The following is a 22500-nucleotide window of genomic DNA, read 5'->3' as shown; positions in this document are numbered from 1 at the left end:
TTGTAGTCCAGAAAAAACCCCCGCTTAAGTTGCATTAATTTGCCATTGCTCTCCAAAAACCAATAACCCTATGGGGCTTGGCTATTATTTAAATACTCATTTATAGAAATCACTTTCAGCCTGGTTCAATTTTTATTAGTCTTTCGTTGGTTGTGCCTCATTCCCTCAAATCCCCTCCCCCCCCCCCCCCCGGCCCTTCTTCAATCTCCCTCTGACACACACACACACACACACACACACACACACACACACACACACACACACACACACACACACACACACGCGCACACACACACGGAGCGGATCAATGGTAATGGAATGATGGCCTTTTGAGGATGAGGGTCTAGAATGGTGTGGATCAATTGGATCTCTTTCATATCATAGGGTGCCTGTCACAGAAAGACTCATCCAGGGCCAGGCCTCTATATCGATCTGTGCTGCTGCTACTGTTGTGTGTGGGTGTAATGGGGCATGTGTGTGTGTACGTGTGGTGTGTGTGTGTGTGTGTGTGTGTGTGTGTACGTGTGGTGCGCGCACGCGTGTGTGTGTGTGTGTGTGTGTGCGCCGAGGAGTGATGCATAGAGGGTTTGTGTGCCGAAGACGAAAGAAATCTAGAAGAATGGTTTTGCTTCCCCTGTATAGCGTTTGCATATTTTTTCCAAGTATTTGTAAATGGTGTGCAGTCACCGCCGCATTGGACGAATTTACATGGCCCAAAACGCACAGTGCCTCGTGCCGCCACACTGCGCAGCACTGCGCTGACAGTGACACACTGTGGGCTTCCTCAGGGCCACTGGGGGGTGGGTGAGTACACACGGTGAATTATACATCACACCCATTGGTCTGATTTATAGCCCTAATAACAGTCGGCTCATTAAAAAAAGAAAAGGGAGAGGAGGCATATAAAATAAAATAAAAGACTGAGTGCCACAATGACAGAGAGAGAGAGAGAGAATTGTGTGTGAGGGGGCATGTGGGGGCTGTTGGTGTGTGCGAGCCCTACATTGTTTACTGCTGTAAATTACTGTGGTGCTAGCGCGAGTGCTCTCGGCTTGCGGTAGCTACACAGAGAGTGGCGCTGACGGTGCCGTACATCAGACCAGAGTACCCGCCAGCGCGCTGATGGAACGCCTGCCGCCGCCCGCCCCCCGCCACAGATTGGCCTAATATGTTGTGGCAGGGAACGGCGCTCTGATGAGCACGCAGATAAATGAACCAATCCCGTAGTTTTAATTAGACTGGAGATTAAGGCGCGGAACGAGCTGGCGCTGGGCGCTTTGAAGAGGTAAACATTGGGAGCTTTAATCTTAAGACTAGTTTTAATCAGTTCTTCGTCAAGAGGGCTGATGGAGATGGCATTACCAGAGTCATGGTAAAGCTAATGTGATGTGAAATTCACAAGGAATACCTAACAGTAAAGCAGAGGGTAATAGAGTTGAGCTGATGCTTGAAACTGAAGAGAAAAGTATATCCCTAACCAAATTGAATTGTACTGTACACTGACTATTAGTACTCAGGTTCAACTCCGAAACAGCTCAAACTGCAAGAACAACTGGAATACAAAACATGCATAGAGCAAAGTATTTAAGTTATCCTGGAGTTATATTGGAAGTTATACTGGAAAAATATATAATACAGGAAATTGGCTACGTAATGCTACCAAACTGTTCCTTGCAATATTGTCCAAAGTCTTTCCTTCCCCCCATTTTCTCCCCAACTTGGCCAATTTCCCCCTGCTGCCCCGGTCGCTGCTCCACCCCCTCTGCCGATCTAGGGAGGGCCGTAGACTAGCACCATGCTTCCTCCCGAGACATGTGCAGTTGCCAGCCGCTTCTTTTCACCTGACAGCGGGAGCTTCCCCGCCAGGACGTAGCACGCGGGAGGACCATGCTATTCCCACCAGTTCCCTTCTATCCGAACAGACCGACCAGAGGAGGCGCTAGTGCAGCGACCAGGACAAGACCCTCAATCCGGCTTCCCTCCCGCAGACACCAGCCAATCGTGCCTGTATGGACGCCCGACCAAGCCAGAGGTAACACGGGGGCGCGAACCTGCGCCCCTCGTGTTGGTAGGCAGGGAATCTACCGCTACCCTACCCGGACGCCCGTCCAAAGTAAATTTCTTAGATAAGTTAAGTCGATTCCCTGCTCAATTAGCTTCTGGTTGAGAGGGAAAATAATGTGAAAATATTTACAACTGGAGAAAAACATTGCCATAAGGAGCAATAAGGATCATTCTGAGAACTATTATATTAACGTTATCCAGTGCTACTTTGCTTTTAGAACAATAATGGGTCACCAGTGATGAAATATAATGGCTTAGCGACAATTTGAGCATCACTAGGGCTTTGAGTCATAAATCAAAAGAGCCTTTTGAAAGGAGTGTTTATGTATAATGTCCTATTTAAACAGTGAGAATGGTGTGGAGGGCCTGGGGGATAAACATATGGTGAAATCAATACAGCATTAGCTGATCTGGCTGTGAGGAGTAGGTTATAGTAGCACATAGGTACAGGGAACACCCAATAAAGCCTTGCTACTTCTGTTGCCATGCAAACACAGACTGCCTAATCTATGGAGGTTAACACCACTTTTCATTGTTTGTTGAGGCATCCATCACACTCGTGTCATTAAAAACTAGGGATGCACCGATTGCAAAATTCTGGGCCGATACCGATACCGACGTTTAAAATAACAATTTGGCCGATAGCCGATACCGATATGTTTCTTCTATGCCTTTTTTGAGAGGGAAACAAATAAATCTTCATTATAAACAAATAACTGACCTATTTTTAAGTATTTTGAGCACTTAATCACACTATCTTTGAATGAGCACAACTTAAATCATACTGTAATGTAATTATGAAACAAACAAAGAACAAATTATCTGACCCAACCGATAGGCTAAATTGGTGTTTTTTTTTGCCGATAGCCGATTTCAGTCAACGAGGCCAATATCAGCCAATACCGATATACGGCCGATATATCGTGCATCCGTATTAAAAACACCACAGCAAACAGATGATCCAATCAGCCAATTATACTCATCCTACAGTTTCTGATCTGCACTGTATGTCGAAGGACAGAGGTCAGTGTACTGTTGTGGGGGAAATGGTAATAGTGTGTAGAATGTGGATGAAAGGCAAACCTTTGCAGAGTTGGAGCACTTGCAGTCTGGTCTAGTGTGTGTGCTTATCGTGACTACAGTGTTATCTCGGGGGTCGGCGTTTGATGTCAGGTTGAGGTTAGAGTTTATGATAAGACAGTCCCTGGGGTCAGCATGGCTCCGGCAGAAGGGGGAACATAAATTCTGTGTGGCCTCTCTGTTGTGCCGGGGGGACGATGACAGTGTGTGACACGCACGCACGTTCATGGCAATTTGGCTTCTCAATGTCACTGGAGGCTTCTCAAATGACCTGTTTCTATCAGAGACAACCGCCAACATGACATGAGAGGTGGATAAGAGAGACATGGAGGGTGGGAGAGAGGAGGAGGAGGAGGAGGAGGGAGACAGAGTGAGAGACAAGCAGACGGAGGAAGAAAGAGGGGGAGAGAGAGTGGAAAAGATATGGAGAAAAACAAGGCTTGAGGGAAGTAGACGATGCAGCAGAGACAGACACGCGGTGCCAAACTAAACCGTGGGGGTCGGAAAACATTAGACCCAAACAAAAGAAACACGCGGTGCACAAATGATCGGGGGGTGGGGGTGATTGCGAGGGGGAGGGGGGGGGGGGGTCGGGGGTGATTGCGGGGGGGGGGGGGGTGTGGCCACGCGGTGCTGCTTGCCCTTTTCCAGACACTGCAGTCTGCCACGGTCCAGCGGTCATACGCCGATATCACGGCCGTGTCAACAGCATGAATAAAACAGATGTAATAAAGGCTCGCACCCCTCTTCCTCTCTCCCCAGGCCAGGAGAGAGGAGAGGAGGCACCCCTCTTCCTCTCTCCCCAGGCCAGGAGAGAGGAGAGGAGGCACCCCTCTTCCTCTCTCCCCAGGCCAGGAGAGAGGAGAGGAGGCACCCCTCTTCCTCTCTCCCCAGGCCAGGAGAGAGGAGAGGAGGCACCCCTCTTCCTCTCTCCCCAGGCCAGGAGAGAGGAGAGGAGGCACCCCTCTTCCTCTCTCCCCAGGCCAGGAGAGAGGAGAGGAGGCACCCCTCTTCCTCTCTCCCCAGGTCAGGAGAGAGGAGAGGAGGCACCCCTCTTCCTCTCTCCCCAGGCCAGGAGAGAGGAGAGGAGAGGAGGCGGAGTAGATGGTGAGCTTCTCCTTCCCTTACTCTCTCCTCCTCTTCCTTTTGCTCCTCGGATTGTCTTTCTATTTCTCCTCCTTTCACCCATCTCCCTCTCTCTCTCTCATTCAGCTCGTCCCTGGGGCTAGGAGGCTTGACTGAGCACAGAGGCTGAGCTGTCCAAACACCACGGCACTGCAAAGGAGAAGTGTGTGTGTGTGTGTGTGTGTGTGTGTGTGTGTGTGTGTGTGTGTGTGTGTGTGTGTGTGTGCATGCGTGCGTGCGTGTGTGTGTGTGCTGGGGGGGCAACTATGGCTGTCAGGATTCAGCCTACTGGGCAACATGATGCCAAATAAACAGAGAAATGACACAGCTTCATACAGAGGGGGAAGCTACACTGGAGACAGAGGAGCAGATCTAAAAGTAAAAGGAGGATTGGAGAAGACCTGCGGGAGAAGGTGTTGACTGTCGGGGGGTGTAAGAATGAAAGAGTATAGTGTGTGTGTGTGTGTGTGTGTGTGTGTGTGTGTGTGTGTGTGTGTGTGTGTGTGTGTGTGTGGTGTATATACCTTAAAGACCCCCTAAAGGAAAAAATATATGTTCCTTCTTGATCCTTCAGTTGGATGTTGTTCTCTTCACTGTGCAGAATGATGTCTGTGCAGAGTTTGACACTAGAAAAGCTGTTTTCACAATCGTCTGCTGAAAGTGGAAATTTTCTCTGTACTCAGTGAAAATCCAATTTGTAGGGGGCGGGGCCTACGAGCATGATTTGTGATGTCATGAATAGTTTGGAAGCCAATCCCTGTCCAATATTCAATTTACAAAAGTGTGATTGGGAAACTTGAAGTCTCCAGTACACATACACTGAGAATGTGTCCAGCAGGAAAACTTTTGAGATGAAATATATTTGCATATTCATAGAATATATGCACTGATGTTCCGGTCCCTGCGGAGTAGTTCCACAGCAGCGGATTGGGGTTTCTTGGACCCGTCCGCTAGCAACATTGCAGGGGAAGATTAAGTGGTCAGATCCGTGAGTGGCTGCTGCTGGGATACAAGCCGAGGCGTAATTAGCCTCGGCTGGGTCACCTGGGCGAGGGTGTATGATGTTGTGAGACCCAAAACACCCAACGACCCCAGGTTACATCACTGATGATGTATCCCAGTTGCATTTAGAAGATGTAGTGTGTAAATATGTCGGGTTAGGGCATATTGCACAGTGAAGCCTGGCCTCCCCCTGGCCAGGCGCATCTATCAGATGTATGATTGCACTATAGACAACAACAAAAAATCTCCCCAATTGTACTTGGCCAATTCCCTCTGCTGTCCCGGTCATTGCTCCACCCCCTCTGCCAATCTGGGGAGAGCCGTAGAGTAGCACATGCTTCCTCCGATACATGTGCAGTCACCAGCTGCTTCTTTTCACCTGACAGCGAGTCATTTCACCGGGAGGACGGAGTGGTGGTAGGTGAGTGCTTTTACATACCGAACTCCCAACTGGAATTTGCAAAGAGGGAGGAGAAGTAGTAGATGTCATGGATGGATTTTATTAAGATAATGCAACTTTTTGTGTGTGGGCGAAAAACCACATCAGACACAAATTATTATTCAAAGTTTTACATACATCTTACATCGGCGGTTTGCCTATCCTACAGTATGTGTAGTACTATGTGCCGTTCTGTCTCACTAGACGAGAACATCTAAAACTCCACTCTTCCTCAGGATGCATGGCCCCAGGACCTGAACATCTGAAACTCCACTCTTCCTCAGCATGCATGGCCCCAGGAACTGAGCGATGCCCTTAGGTGGAACTCTGCAGTGTGTTTCCTCCAATGGATCCCCTGTCCATTAACACATGCCTTTGTTTCCATGGCTGATTTATTCAGCCATTTTGGTTCCAGCAGCAAGACAGTCGCTCAATCATCTCACTCTAAAACTAATCCTCTGTCCTCCCACCACTGGCCACCATTACGCACAATTGATGTTCAGCCCCAACGCAGAGGAACTGGCAGGCTTTGGAGTGTGTTTTCATGTTGTGTGTGTGTGTGTGTGTGTGTGTGTGTGTGTGTGTGTGTCTGTGAGATACTCAGAGACAGAAAGTTCATGACTGTATATGTGAATATGTGAGTGAATGCTTGCATGTCTGGATGTATGGGGGAGGATCTTTGAAGCATTTAAGCGTTTGGAGGTGGTGCACTGTGAGGGGTGAGACACTGTGTGTGTGCGTGTGTGTGTGTGTGTGTGTGTGTGTGTGTGTGTGTGTTAATGTGTGTGGGAGCATTTTAAGATATGTTTCATCATTGTTTTAAGCCAAATCACTTGATGCTGCCTGGAGCTACCAGGGAGTATTCCTTGACTTCCTACGGTGTTAAGGCAGGTCAAACTGAATTTATCATTTATGAACTTTGAATTATGACCAGAAAATGACAACTAAAACAATGAAAATGGAAGTCACAAAGGGAGAGTGTGGAGAAAAACAGAGGCTGCGAGATGAGAGTTGAGTGAGATGAGTGTTCATGGGTCACACTTCGCTGAACTATGGCTCATTTCCACCACATATAACAGCACAGTACAGCTCTACTCTTACTCGGCCTTACTCGTCTCTACTTGATATAGACTTTGCTTCCAGAGCAAGTTTACTCGCCTCCGCCCACACCTGGTCATCATAGCGACCGCATATCTGCCCTCCGTCCATAGCCCAAGTAGGCTATAACGTTAAAGTTAAATCCATACACAGAACTTTTAAACTGGTTATGAAATACTGGTACTGGCATGCGCTGCACGGGGGACGGGGGTTACGCTACGGGGAGAAGGGAAGCCACCGTCCCGGCAGCTACACTCACCAGGCAAGACCGCTGCTTCGCTAAACCCCCGCCTCCGGCCTAGCGGAGCCGATGTAACACACAATTACAAGGGCTTCCCGAGCAGCGGACTTTTTCTCTCTCAAAACAATTGAAAACCACCGTCATGTTAAGGCTGAGCAAGGAGATCGATTTTATTTCACCAGAGCCGAAGGCAGCAACACAAAAGATTGATGGAAATAACTGAAGAGAAGGTAAGTCCCACTAAACTGGTATCCAGCATTTACAGAAAGTATCCAGACACAGTCAGTAGACACGATTCTGCCTGACCAATCAGTCGTCTGCAGTGTTTTCACGTCACCGTATGGTACCAGCTGGAACCTCAAGAAAGCAGGGACCAAAACTAGCACGACTCAACCCCGACTCAACCCGGGCTGTCCAGGTTTTTGATCGGTGGAATGAGACAAAAAAGCGAGTCGAGCTGGGCGGGGCGACCTAATACAAGCGGTGGAAATGGGCCACTAGAGACATTTCTCAAGTCAACTAGAGACATTTCTCAACTCAACTAGAGACATTTCTCAAGTCAACTAGAGACATTTCTCACGTCAACTAGAGACATTTCTCAAGTCAACTAGAGACATTTCTCAAGTCAACTAGAGACATTTCTCACGTCAACTAGAGACATTTCTCACGTCAACTAGAGACATTTCTCAAGTCAACTAGAGACATTTCTCAAGTCAACTAGAGACATTTCTCAAGTCAACTAGAGACATTTCTCAAGTCAACTAGAGACATTTCTCACGTCAACTAGAGACATTTCTCAAGTCAACTAGAGACATTTCTCAAGTCAACTAGACACATTTCTCATGTCAACTAGAGACATTTCTCACATCAACTAGAGACATTTCTCATGTCAACTAGAGACATTTCTCAAGTCAACTAGAGACATTTCTCAAGTCAACTAGAGACATTTCTCACGTCAACTAGAGACATTTCTCAAGTCAACTAGAGACATTTCTCAAGTCAACTAGAGACATTTCTCAAGTCAACTAGAGACATTTCTCACGTCAACTAGAGACATTTCTCAAGTCAACTAGAGACATTTCTCACGTCAACTAGAGACATTTCTCAAGTCAACTAGAGACATTTCTCAAGTCAACTAGGGACATCTCTCAACTCAACTATAGACATTTCTTAAGTCAACTAGAGACATTTCTCAAGTCAACTAGAGACATTTCTCACTCATGTCAACGAGAGACATTTCCGAAGTCAACTAGAGACATTTCTCAAGTCAACTAGAGACATTTCTCAAGTCAACGAGAGACATTTCTCAAGTCAACTAGAGACATTTCTCAAGTCAACTTCTAATCACGCAGACTATTTCACTGACAAATTTGCAAAACTGATTTTCTCACAATATCGTTCCCCTGCCGAAACAATGCAATCAGGTTTATTGTTGTATGTGTGATGTCAGAAAGATACTAATCATTTTATTGAAAAAAGAAAAAAGGAAACTCCACTAAGAGTCAACACTAATAAACAAATAATTCTTCGTCAAGATTAAATCCTAACAACCGAATAGCTGAGTAATGGACTAAAGGGAAAGCCCTACAGCTGTGTAGAGATAGCAATCAGCCACCAGTGATTAAAGAGGTGCTTCACTAAACTATGATCAATGGCAATTACACGGCCACTAAATGGACTTAGGAGAACGACACATACACATGTGCACGCACACACGCACGCACACACACACACACACACACACACACACACACACACGCACGCACGCACGCACGCGCACACGCGCGCGCGCGCTGCTTCCCGTATCATCAATAGGCTCCCTCTCTTGTGGATAAGCCAAAGGACTAGTGAGGGAGGAGGAGAGGGTCTGTGTGGAGTGTCTTACCTTGGACAGGTCTCTGAAGTTGCTGGGCAAAGTCAGGTCCAGCTCCTCGGAGTCATAGTTGGTGATGACCCAGGGGAAGACTGGATACTGGTTGAGGTCATTAAAGGTGCGGCCTGGAGGAAGCAGAGAGCAAGCAGAGAGAGAGAGAAGAAGTTTAACAGAGAAAGAGCAAAGGAGAGAATAGATTAATCATTTCAACATGCACTGACAACACATGCCCACACTGCTTTCTGCAGTAACGTCACTATGGTGGTATTGGGCGGTGTCCTCACCAGAGATGGTGTTGAGGAAGATGAGGTACTCAAAGTTGGAGATCTCGCGGCGCTGCCAGCGCTGGGTCATGTTGGAGGCCTTGAACAGCTGCTTGGGGGTGGCCATAGAGATCCGTCTAGGGAGGAAAACACAGAGATGACATCAGATGCTTGAGTCTTAGTGTGACAGATATTAAAATACTTGTGGGCATTCATGTGGGCTTGCCCTGGTGTGTGTGTTGGACAAATTCTGCCAAGGAATACAGTGACACAGTCAGTCAGTCAGTGGGGACAAGTCCACACATCACAAGAAGAAAAACGCCTTAGGCCTTATTAAACTTTCGTCATACAAATGTCCTTATATGAAATATTTATTGAAGTTAAGGTCTTGCTCATTAGGAAGAAAAATATGCAATAAATTGGGCTGGATACACATACTCGTGTGCATGTGTGCACACACATACAGGCTCCAGAGCATGATGTATGCAGTGTGCATGTGTGCACACACATACAGGCTCCAGAGCATGATGTATGCAGTGTGCATGTGCACAGTCACACACATACAGGCTCCAGAGCATGATGTATGCAGTGTGCATGTGTGCACAGTCACACACATACAGGCCCCAGAGCATGATGTGTGCAGTGTGCATGTGTGCACACACATACAGGCTCCAGAGCATGATGTGTGCAGTGTGCATGTGTGCACACACATACAGGCTCCAGAGCATGATGTATGCAGTGTGCATGTGTGCACAGTCACACACATACAAGCCCCAGAGCATGATGTATGCAGTGTGCATGTGTGCACAGTCACACACATACAGGCTCCAGAGCAGGATGTATGCAGTGTGCATGTGTGCACAGTCACACACACACATACAGGCTCCAGAGCAGGATGTATGCAGTGTGCATGTGTGCACAGTCACACACATACAAGCCCCAGAGCATGATGTATGCAGTGTGCATGTGTGCACAGTCACACACACATACAGGCTCCAGAGCAGGATGTATGCAGTGTGCATGTGTGCACAGTCACACACATACAGGCTCCAGAGCAGGATGTATGCAGTGTGCATGTGTGCACAGTCACACACACACATACAGGCTCCAGAGCAGGATGTATGCAGTGTGCATGTGTGCACAGTCACACACATACAAGCCCCAGAGCATGATGTATGCAGTGTGCATGTGTGCACAGTCACACACATACACATACAGGCTCCAGAGCAGGATGTATGCAGTGTGCATGTGTGCACAGTCACACACACACACACACACACACAGGCTCCAGAGCAGGATGTATGCAGTGTGCATGTGTGCACAGTCACACACATACAGGCCCCAGAGCAGGATGTATGCAGTGTGCATGTGTGCACAGTCACACACACACATACAGGCCCCAGAGCATGATTTATGCAGTGTGCATGTGTGCACAGTCACACACACACACATACAGGCTCCAGAGCAGGATGTATGCAGTGTGCATGTGTGCACAGTCACACACATACAGGCTCCAGAGCAGGATGTATGCAGTGTGCATGTGTGCACAGTCACACACATACAGGCTCCAGAGCATGATGTATGCAGTGTGCATGTGTGCACAGTCACACACACACATACAGGCTCCAGAGCAGGATGTATGCAGTGTGCATGTGTGCACAGTCACACACACACATACAGGCCCCAGAGCATGATGTATGCAGTGTGCATGTGTGCACAGTCACACACATACAGGCTCCAGAGCATGATGTATGCAGTGTGCATGTGTGCACAGTCACACACACACATACAGGCTCCAGAGCATGATGTATGCAGTGTGCATGTGTGCACAGTCACACACATACAGGCTCCAGAGCATGATGTATGCAGTGTGCATGTGTGCACAGTCACACACACACATACAGGCCCCAGAGCATGATGTATGCAGTGTGCATGTGTGCACAGTCACACACATACACATACAGGCCCCAGAGCATGATGTGTGCAGTGTGCATGTGTGCACAGTCACACACATACACATACAGGCCCCAGAGCATGATGTGTGCAGTGTGCATGTGTGCACAGTCACACACATACACATACAGGCCCCAGAGCAGGATGTATGCAGTGGGACAAATACAAATGACCCCCAATCCAATTAAAACAAAGGAAAATGATGGAATTAATCACTGTCAGGGTGTGAGATTATAGTCATTAGGCCTCTCAAAAGTGAAAATACGACCTTTCCAAATACGAGTTTACCACAGGACACACTAATACAGTTTTTTTTCACTGTGACCGAGCAATATGTGCTAACATACTTTTTTTTAAATAATTTTGGGGGGGAATTTTGCCTTTATTAGACAGGACAGTGGGCAGACAGGAGGGGTGGGGAGAGAGGGGGGATGACATGCGGCAAGGGACCACGGGTCAGATTCGAACCCGGGTCGGCCGAAGGACTAAGCCTTTGTGGTACGCGCTCTATCAGGTGAGCCACCGGGACGCCCCGCTAACATACTTTCTTTGTGTATTTTTTGCATTCCTGAATCACCTCACTCTATAACACATCACAACTGTGAATGTTTGAATGTGGCCATTTGATACTGTAAGTAGTAAAGGTTTGGCTCTTAAGACAGCAGGTGCTTGGTATTGGTAAGATTGTACTGCAGTAGCAGGGTTACATCAAATGCAGAGTTATATATTATTATATATATTATTTATATATTAAATCGTTGGTGAAATGTGCATGTGAAATTAGTAGCACTCTGGTAAAGCAATATGTGCTGTGCAGGCTATATGACTTGTGTTGGTATGACCTGAGCTACAGCTGTCCTCAGGTCAAAGAGGCAAGGTGTCCCAGGCCTGCAAACTGCCTTGATTAATGATCCCAAAACAAACATACACACACTCCATACACACACTCTCCATATACACACTCTCCATATACACACTCTCCATATACACTCTCTCCATATACACACTCTCCATACACACTCTCTCCATATACACACTCTCCAACATCCACACTGACTCATTACTGAATGTGTTTCTTACAGACTGATCACATGGCCTTCAGTCTTAAAGGTGCTACAGTACAGTATGTGTTGCATTTTGTGTTTCTCAAAATGAAGACGACAGAGCATTAACCCCATCCTGTCACAAAGAAGTTGCTACCTGTAGGTTGTATACTTTGTCATTCCCATCTTTTTCTCACAATCTTTCCGGACTCTTTACTTTGAACTGTCTAATGCCAAAAAAACACCCTTAAGTGGGGTCTCCGACCGAGGCTCAAGCATGCATCTGGGGCTGATCGTCTTCTCTGGAGCGTTGTTTCGCCCCACCCACCTCCCCAGTCCACCAATGTCTTGACTCCTGAAGAATTCCCTACGGGGGGGGAGATTCTCCATCCTAGTCTGCGCCAATGCCCTCCTCTCTCACCACAAGTGGAGCGTCATTGTATCATGGAGTCATACACCAAACTTAGTTGCCATGACATTTGCTGAATAAAGCTCGCTTGTTAAATCGTACCCACTGGTCTCTCATGATTGATATAGATATATACAGTATATACACATACATACATATACATATATATATATATATATATATATATATATATATATATATATAGTGATGATATCAAACTGTGAATCCAGTAGTGTATAGCAAACTGAACCATTAGCTAAACGTATCATTATATCCCTAAAATATTCCCTCAAAATATTACTATTAAAATAAATAATACTATTTCCATTGGATCTTGGCGCAGATTTGGAGCAGATAGGGCAGCAACCAGGCTGGGGCTTGGCTTTGGCGAGGCCCACACAGTGCAGGAGCAACGTGCGCCCTGCAGGCGAGGCCCACACGGTGCAGGAGCAACGTGCGCCCTGCAGGCGAGGCCCACACAGTGCAGGAGCAACGTGTCCCCTGCAGGCGAGGCCCACACAGTGCAGGAGCAACGTGCGCCCTGCAGGCTTACTACCAACCATTTGCTTCACAAGGGATGGGAATAAATAAATGAACCAGACTGTGTTTGTGTGAAGCCAATTATGCTGTGAGGGTGAGAGGGGGAGTGGGAGTGAGGGATGGAGGAAAGGGTGCCCACTGTGCACAGGGGTTTGTTTGTGCATGTGGAACAGGGAAGAGAGGAAGTGGATGAAGAAAGAAAAAAACTGCCTTCCAGCTTTACGGTGTAAAAGCAACTAACCATGTGCTCGTCCTCCTATGGTACTTTCTCTACTTTGTCTCCCCTCCACGCAGATCGTTTAGCATCAACTGACAAAACTCTTGAGTGCAGGCCATAAGCCATGAGGCCAGATCAAGTGTGACGGTGTATGTCTGTGTGTGTCTCACCTGGTCTGCGGAAGGCCAAAGTTGGTTCCCACCCCAACACGAGGAAGACAGTGGATCACCTTCTTGACTGTGGCCGCATCGGGGAGGTTGAACATGACTGCCGCTGTAGTGAGGAAGAGAGAAACACATTGGCTCTATCACAACTCCCTCATAACACCCAATCACCAAACACATCTTGATACATGTCTCTAGTGTTGTTCAATAAGAAACTCGGCAACATTAAAGGTACAAAAAAAAAGAAGTATATTATCCAAGGTTATAATTACAAAGTTAAAAGATTGCATATGGGTCAAAAATGGGTGACATCTCACTTCTGTTGGCCATGAAGATTTCCAGCGCTGTGTTCTGCAGTAGGTAGCGTCTGGAAAAGACGGCGCGGATCTCCGTGAAAAGCCATTTTCCATGGAGACCCTCCGTATAGGCCAGAATCTGGAGGAGAGGCCAGGAGAAGAGAGAGAGCGAAAGGAGGAGGGATGTGGATGGAATAAGGAAAGGAAACAAGGAGGAAAAAAGAAAAGAAGGAATATAAGAAAGAAACCAGAGGAGGACAACAGAGATCAGAGAAAAGAAAGGGATGGGAAGAACAGGAGGAGAGAGAGAGAGAGAGAGAGAGAGAGAGAGAGAGAGAGAGAGAGGCCACGTTAGCTCATTTGTCACACTCTGACGGCACGTCGTCCTCAACAGTACGATTAATGTCTTATATTGATCAGCCTCAATGAAAAAGAGATTCCTTCAGCCAGAGAATGAGCGCTATTCAGCTGGAGGCAGTGATGGGAAATGTTTAGTTCACTAAAAGCTAATCAGTATTACAGAACGCGGGTAGCTACAGGCGTATCAGGAAGCTACAATCGAAGATTTTTAAGAGATAGGACACAAGCAAGTCACGAATATAGTGTAGCGTTTTGAGCTATAGCAATGGGTAGACTTGAAGGAACAAGTCAAAGGATTAGGGGGAGATTAGGGGGGGGCTAGTTTATGCTAAACAACTGATTAGACTATTTTGTGTAATTCCATAGAGGTCACTGACACATGGGTTACACAGCATTATGTTAGCTAGCTCCAGGTTTAAAAATGCTTGGATGAGCTGAGCCTAATCTGTCCCTATGGAAATGGCCGTGGCTGTCAGAGTAACTTGTTCTGATGGCTGTCATGGCGGCTGACAGAGCCAAACGAGCCTGGCCCTGCCCAAGTGATTCATACTCCTACTAATCCAGTATTTAGCTTTGCCGCTAGCCCACTTTGCGGTGCTTTGCTAACTAGGCGCGGGTTTCACCTTCTTCCTTTTTGTTTCAAAGGTTTGAACTGACGGAGGGTGGTTAGGGATGTGGTAGGAAGGGAAAAAGGTCACTTTGGGTTGTCACAGCGTGGCTCAGAGGCTGCGGTATTAATCAAAAATATTCAAATGTGAGCTAGCAAAAGCTAGGCCTCGTGTTAGCTTCGAGGAGCTCATTAAAGGAAGGGGGCCGCAGCTGAGGCCTGTAGCAGAGGACAGCCTCTCTCTCTCTCTCTCTCTGTCTGTCTCTCTGTCTCTCTGAGGAATAAGACCTGCCTGCGTCGCAGACTCACTTCAAAGTCTCTGGAGTTCAATTAAATGTGGATTAGAGGCTTGGAGGAGCTGACTGGGGCTGCGTCCGCCAGCCTCCTACCTTCCTTAACAGCTAGGGGGCCCGAGACGATGGCACCAGCCCTACCATCAGCCTGTAGCCATGGCAACCACCGTCACAAAAATGGTGCCGCTATCGCAAGAGCAAAATGTATAAAGTGTTTTTGTTTTCTATCCAGGAAAATGTCTTCCACAAGGCAAACTGATGTCTTTGCATGAGGCGTTGCAACAGCATTAAGCAAAAATGTAAATTTGGTCATAATTGATCGGTTTTCTTTTCAGATCATTCACTTACATTCCATACTAAAGTAGGCAAAAGGACTAACAATCCATCAGGTTCATGTAATCAACTGTCTTAGTGGGAAGAATATACTTATTTCATTTATTAATGTGTTAAAAAAAAGGGCGTCTCCACAATAAGTCAGACATCATAACACTTTGCGCATTTAATAATAATAATCATCATCATCATCATCATAATCATCATAATAATAATTAATTGATTGGATTTATATAGCGCCTTTCAAGACACTCAAAGTGCTTCACATATCAGGGGAGGGAGGGGGAGGGAACTCAACTCATCCACCACTGATGTGCAGCACGCACCTTTTTCTTAATGATCAATTCTCAAATTGACTGAGTGGGCACTAAAACAGAGATAAACAGTATCTGAATTCAGAATCAGTTTTAAATCTCTAACATTTTTGATAGCATACATAGTGTGTGTAAAAGATAAGTAGATCTGTGTTTTAAGTTATGGTCAGACCTTAAATTTGCAAAAACCTGATTTTCATCTAGAAGTCAAACTTTAGATTTACAAACTTTAGCCAAATTTGATGAGCTCAGATCAGGGCTTGAATTCAGCATTATTGTTTACAATTAAATACTTTGACATTTTCCCCATCTTCCCTCCTGTCTATTGCAGCCTGTTTTCCAGTTACGATGAGTGAGTTCTGATGACCAACAGGCTGGGGGCAAGCAATCAGTCTGATCCCTCAGTCTACTCCCACTGAAGACAGGGTGGCTATCAGGTTCACATGTCAACAACCTGCTGAAATCCTTCTCCCTGCCATCCCCTGACCCTCAACTTTTCATACAATTTCATTTATTTCATTTCAAGTGCAGCTACATAATATACTTCCTACTAGTATCTGATCAAAAATGAAATTCCCATTTTCAGGTGTATGATGAGTGGATGTTGTGCGAGTAACCTTTCACCTCCAAAAGGTAGTGGTTGACTCATTTCATCCCCAGCATTATAATCTGAGACCTCACAGCAGATGTCAAGAAGTTGCCCGGGGCCAAATTGATGAAGCCGCATTCTCTGATTCCATTGACAAATACGACAGTATAGCGGCGGCCAGATATCATATTTTCCCTGGACCGATGCATCTCTCGGAGTCGGAAACGCCCTCCTATAAATAGCTCCCTACGTTCCCGAGATCATTGTCGCTATTGCCGGCATCCTTTCCCTTGCAGATGAAAAAGCTGAGTGGGTGACAAGCAGCGTGATAAACTATCCGTGTTGTAATGCTTCTAGCTGCTCTGACCACGTCTGGACAAATTACAGTGCTGTAGAGGTTATTGTCCGAGCAGGAGTTATGGCCGCGCCCGCTTCCTCTGTGATAGATAGTAATGATGGAGGTGGATCATGTCAGGCTTACTAGTATACTAGTATATGAAGAGATTGGGATGAGATGGAATATTATATATATATATATATATATATATATATATATATATATATATATATATATATATATATATATATATATATATATATATATATATGAAGAGAAAGCAAAGAAGCTAGGCGGCAAGTTGAAAACTGGCCAAACCAAGATGGAGCAGGTGTTACGGACCATTTACAATTGACAAGGAAACAAGGCTGCTGGGTTTAAAAATGGCAAAAAGCAAAATGAAATGACATAGTGGCTGAGAGGATGGAAGGTTCCACAAGGGTAGCTTCAAAGGAATCAGGAGCCTATATGCCAACGTGATTGGTTGAGTACAAAGCATGGTTTTATTGATGCTCATTCCAAGTGGAACGATATCCATTGATTCAGGCCTGGAACGTCCCAAGATCAATTTCAAAGTGTCACGCGAGATGGCGCAGCCAAACAGAAAACAAAGGAACTAGTCTTGATTGCAATGGTCTCTCTCTCTCTCTCTCTCTCTCTCTCTCTCTCTCTCTCTCTCTCTCTCTCTCTCTCTCTCTCTCTCTCTCTCTCTCTCTCTCTCTCTCTCTCTCTCTCTCTCTCTCTCTCTCTCTCTCTCTCTCCTTCTTCAACCTGTTTGTGTGCCGGGCTGCTGCTCATTTCTGAAGCACTGTCGTTTGTCTCTGTCAGACGCCCAAAAGACTGCAGAATGAAGAGGGACACATGAAGAGGGGCCGGGTGACTGTGGCTATGGTGTACGCTCGCACACACACACACGCACGCGCACACACACACACACACACGCACACACACACACACACACACGCACACACACACACACACACACACACACACACAGAATGTGCAGACAGCCCTTGCCAATGGACCCTCTCCATCACCCTTCCCATTCCGAACATCCCAGCCCAGTTCCCTTCGCCAACCACACAGCCTGTTTAGAAACGTGGCTCGTGTCAAGTGGAGGAACATTGTTGGATATGGTGACATCATGAATGAGATTTAATTGAAACTGCACTAAATGAAGGGGGGCAACAGACCGACTATCAGGAGCGTGCTTCAAGATAGATGAGGCTCTCAACTGGCTTCGCTGTCGGGCCGACTAGGCGCGCGCGCGCGCGTGTGTGTGTGTGTGTGTGTGTGTGTGTGTGTGTGTGTTTTTGGGCTGATAAGGGACTCGAGTTGAAGAGGAGAGGAAAGACTGCCCATTACTAATAAAATCCCTGTTGCACAAAAAAAGTCACACAAAAAGTCACACGACAACGACCAGTAGTGGTTTTTTTGTATAAGAAATGTTTAAAGCGCCACAGAATTGGACAGAGGCGTAAGAGTGAGCGCTATATGCATATTTTGCCATTTGGTTAAATGTGCTGTGCATCTTTGAGGGAAAATGAGGTGATTGAAGTTCAATTTGTTGCCTGTTATTAAGCATTTCCGCACGAGCGCCCCGGCTTAAAGGATAATGGATGAGGGATTTATTATTACCTTTTGGTCAAATGAAGTGGTGTGGGAGATAAGGTGATGAAATTAATGAGCGGGAGGAAGAGAGGTGATCCATCAACATCAAAACACAAACCAGGGACACGCGCTGTGGGGAGAACCTGATACAATTCATAGCTGAGGGGGAAAACTGTGGACTTATCAGTGTGTAGAATTGCTTTTTGCTTTGCATTTCCCAAAAGCAACCCCCCCCTAACTACTCCACGAACACACACACACACACACACACGCACACACACACACACACACACACACACACACACACACACACACACACACACACACACACACACACACACACACACACACACACACACACACACGGCTGTAAACGCCTGATCAAATGTCTTTTATAGGCATATACAGTATGAGACTGCTGTCGCAGACACCCAAGCTTTTAGTAATAAAACCAGCCCTCCCAAATGCGTATTGGAACATCACTTAAAGGACAAATACTGTATATATACTAGTAAACCAGCGCATACCGAGCTACCTCACAGCTGTGTTTTCTGCTACTCTTCCTCACTTCACTGACCAGAGAATCAAAGCATCTATGAGAAGCAGAGTTTCACTGGGCTGAGACGAGAGCCTGCAGCCCTCGCAGCTCTCACTGCAGCAGCAAAGCAAAATGAAAGCAGAGGCTAACACAAGCTGACATTTAAGGGCTTTTTGATACTCTCATCTGGCGCATCTACACACAGAACTTCAGCTTATAAAACCCTGCTCCCCTCAGCTCTGCCCTCCCTGTTCCTTACCCTGCTTTCGCTCCCTCCCCGTTCGGCCCCCATCGTCTGTTCCACACCGGTAAGCCAGGCCTTGTCACCCCCCATCAGTAAATGAGTTCATCGGACTAACGAGCAGGCAAAGGGCCCAGACACACTAACGAGGGTCTGTTGGGTTGCCTGTGCCTCTGGACCAATCAGGACCGTTGTCATCATTGACATAAAGCCTCCCGGAGCCCTCTGGAGCCAATTAAGACCCATTTTGTTTTTGAGATTGAGTGATACCCAGAAAAAAGATATGGAGAGAGAGAGAGAGAGAGAGAGAAAGGGGGAAGTGATTACTGTAGGTATTGTAAAGAGAGAAAGATGTGTTGACATGTTTTTAAAGTGCAACTATGCCTTGAGAGAGCAATTTGCTTAGAGAGACCAACTACAGAGAATCAAGGGTGCAAGGTGGTGGGTAGGAGTTGGGTGGGTGGGTGGGTGGCCCGGGGATGAAGTGGGTACTTCAAAACAATGTTCCCTCAACATAAGAACGTGGAATCATAAGACCTTCAGACAATGCAATGCAGTCACATGCGCCTACTTTCACACTCCAACAGACTCTAGCCTGTGTGACTCCATTAAAGCATGCAATATCCAACTAGCCATGTGACTATCACGGTCACTGTCTAGCCATGTTCTGGGCTCTGTGGACAATTAGCAATCAGCCAATCAGCACCCTACAGGAAAAGGAAACTCAATTAAGAGAGCAGAGCACCACGACAAATAATGGTAGCTGAATTTACGAGGAGTCAAACAATAGAAGGGTTTATGCATAAGAAAGATCATAGACACGTCTTACAGAATAGACTACATTGTCAACAATGAATTTCTGTCAACCCGATGATTGATAGGCACAATTGTTCTACCGTGATGTAACTAATTCAAGACGTAATCACTGGTCACACATAGAGGTCTATTTGACTCGAGGGAAGTAAAACAAACTACAAGGTCAAAAATAAATAAACGCAGCTAAGAAGCTGCTGGAGTGTGAGAGACTGAAAGCAAAATAAACAGGCCCAGCTTGCACTGTGTCAAGTTATGAGGCCTGAAGGCTCAAAGCATTCAGGCCCAACGTTACCAACACTCTAAAGAAAGTCCCCTTTGAAAGGATCTTTTGGGGCACTTAGTCTGACTTTAGCCTAATAAGGATTAAACCCTTTCTGGCCCTCTTCGCTGTTTGCTAACAGGTTAGCCTTTTCTCTTCTGCCCGTCTTGGATGCTGCTTAGCCTTTTTGAAGTGGGAACAAAAAAAAAGAGAGTCTTCTGTGGATTTAGGGAAATGCTGCCGTGGTCTCGGGGTTAATTGGGAGAGAAGTGAAGCCTTTAGCGCATTAACTCATTAAACATTTAGCCTTTGTGCAAAAAGGCTGCGAGGACAAGAGCCTCAGGAGGGACGTGGCAGATAATAAGATAGCAAAGTGGCAGGGCTAAACGCTAATGGTGGCAGCAGGAGGAATAGGCATGAACCAGGGCTTCATAACTGAAAATACCACAAGTCGTGGACTCGGTAAATAGGTCAGTGTGGCACTTCTGCAGGAAGTAAAGCGTTATTACTTTGGGTAATTACTCAGAGATAGCGATCGGGGGATGCCAGAGGGCATAAACAGCCCCTACCTCTTTCAAACTCTATTCACGGGGCAGCAGTTTCTTTTTCCCCACCTCCCAGTTCAGACTTAGGCGTTTGAACCTCGGGGGCAGCAGAGGGCAGAGTTGGTGGCTCAGGGCTGATGAGGAATAAAGAAGGGATAAGGCTGCATAAGTGAAGGGAAGAGTAGCGTGAAATTGAGGAGATTCTCTCTGTGGCCCTCTGTACCTGCTACCTTTTGTGTCATTACCATGCTACAATGTATCTACATACTTCATATAGTGGCCAGAATGGACACTTTGATACTAACGTGGTGTACAGTGCACTAAGGAAAAGACACTGTATAGTTTCACATAGTTCACCAGGAACAGAATTGGTATTAACTTTATGCTACTCTTGAATTAGACTGCAATAACAGACAAACGCATACCTTCAATTAAAAAATAAATATTAACTTTGCGTTAGGTCATTTTTAGTGCATAGAAAATGCATACAATGTCACTCTTGTAGCAGCAGCTTGATGTGAGACTGCTGTGGCATTGCTGGGCACCTGTTCAGACGGGAGTGAAAGAACTCAAATACATTCCTTGATTTGTCAAGCTCAACGGCAAACACTTTGCACACGAGGAAAGGGGAAGAAAAAGGTGTATGCTTTTCAGCAGTGTCGAGAAAATCAGGGAGACAGCCCTGAGCACAGCACTGAAGCTCTGGAGTTGTTAAAGACTCAATGGCATTGTCCCCCTCATGCCCCTATATAAGCTGCCACGGCAAACATCAGACAGGTTAAGATCGCCGACCGGCACCTATCGCATTCTCCCCGCTTTCACTCAATCGGCCGTTTTGCTCTTTGCTGACGGATGGGCCGTTTTTAGGGTTGCTGCGGAGCTTCGCTCAAGTAAATTCTTCTCTAATCTGGCTATTGTCGCCAGCTTAAGTGGGTGTGGGGTGAAAAGTAGACCCCTCTTTGGGAATTTGCGGTTGGTTGTCCGCAGGACGGACAGGGGGAAAGAGCAGGACAGATAGGGGGAAAGAGCAGGACAGATAGGGGGAAAGAGCAGGACGGACAGGGGGAAAGAGCAGGACAGATAGGGGGAAAGAGCAGGATGGACAGGGGGAAAGAGCAGGACAGATAGGGGGAAAGAGCAGGACAGATAGGGGGAAAGAGCAGGACGGATAGGGGGAAAGAGCAGGACAGATAGGGGAAAGAGCAGGACAGATAGGGGGAAAGAGCAGGACGGATAGGGGGAAAGAGCAGGACAGATAGGGGGAAAGAGCAGGACAGATAGGGGGAAAGAGCAGGACGGATAGGGGGAAAGAGCAGGATGGATAGGGGGAAAGAGCAGGACGGATAGGGGGAAAGAGCAGGATGGATAGAAGAGCAGGACAGATAGGGGAAAGAGCAGGACAGATAGGGGAAAGAGCAGGACAGATAGGGGGAAAGAAAAGGACGTATAGGGGGAAAGAGCTGGACGGATAGGGGGAAAGAGCAGGACAGATAGGGGGAAAGAGCAGGATGGATAGGGGGAAAGAGCAGGACGGATAGGGGGAAAGAGCAGGATGGATAGAAGAGCAGGACAGATAGGGGAAAGAGCAGGACAGATAGGGGAAAGAGCAGGACAGATAGGGGGAAAGAAAAGGACGGATAGGGGGAAAGAGCAGGACGGATAGGGGGAAAGAGCAGGATGGATAGAAGAGCAGGACAGATAGGGGGAAAGAGCAGGACAGATAGGGGGAAAGAGCAGGATGGATAGAAGAGCAGGACAGATAGGGGGAAAGAGCAGGACAGATAGGGGGAAAGAGCAGGACAGATAGGGGGAAAGAGCAGGACAGATAGGGGGAAAGAGCAGGACAGATA

At 46.8% G+C, this 22500-nt stretch overlaps 1 protein-coding gene across 1 annotated transcript in view; it reads right to left on the bottom strand.

Annotated features, from left to right (window-relative positions):
* Positions 1-22500, bottom strand: part of lrba (LPS-responsive vesicle trafficking, beach and anchor containing) — a 283347-nt gene that overhangs the window by 79312 nt on the left and 181535 nt on the right. Inside the window, 4 exon segments of the mRNA XM_083655531.1 lie at positions 8935-9047; positions 9207-9322; positions 13518-13620; positions 13829-13946. Of these exon segments, the coding sequence (XP_083511657.1) occupies positions 8935-9047; positions 9207-9322; positions 13518-13620; positions 13829-13946 (450 nt within the window).

This window comes from Poromitra crassiceps, assembly GCF_964638095.1.
Source record: "Poromitra crassiceps genome assembly, chromosome: 19".
NCBI classification, from domain to species: domain Eukaryota; kingdom Metazoa; phylum Chordata; class Actinopteri; order Beryciformes; family Melamphaidae; genus Poromitra; species Poromitra crassiceps.
The sequence above is the reverse complement of the archived record's forward strand: the minus strand, read 5'-3'. Positions and strand labels throughout refer to the sequence as shown.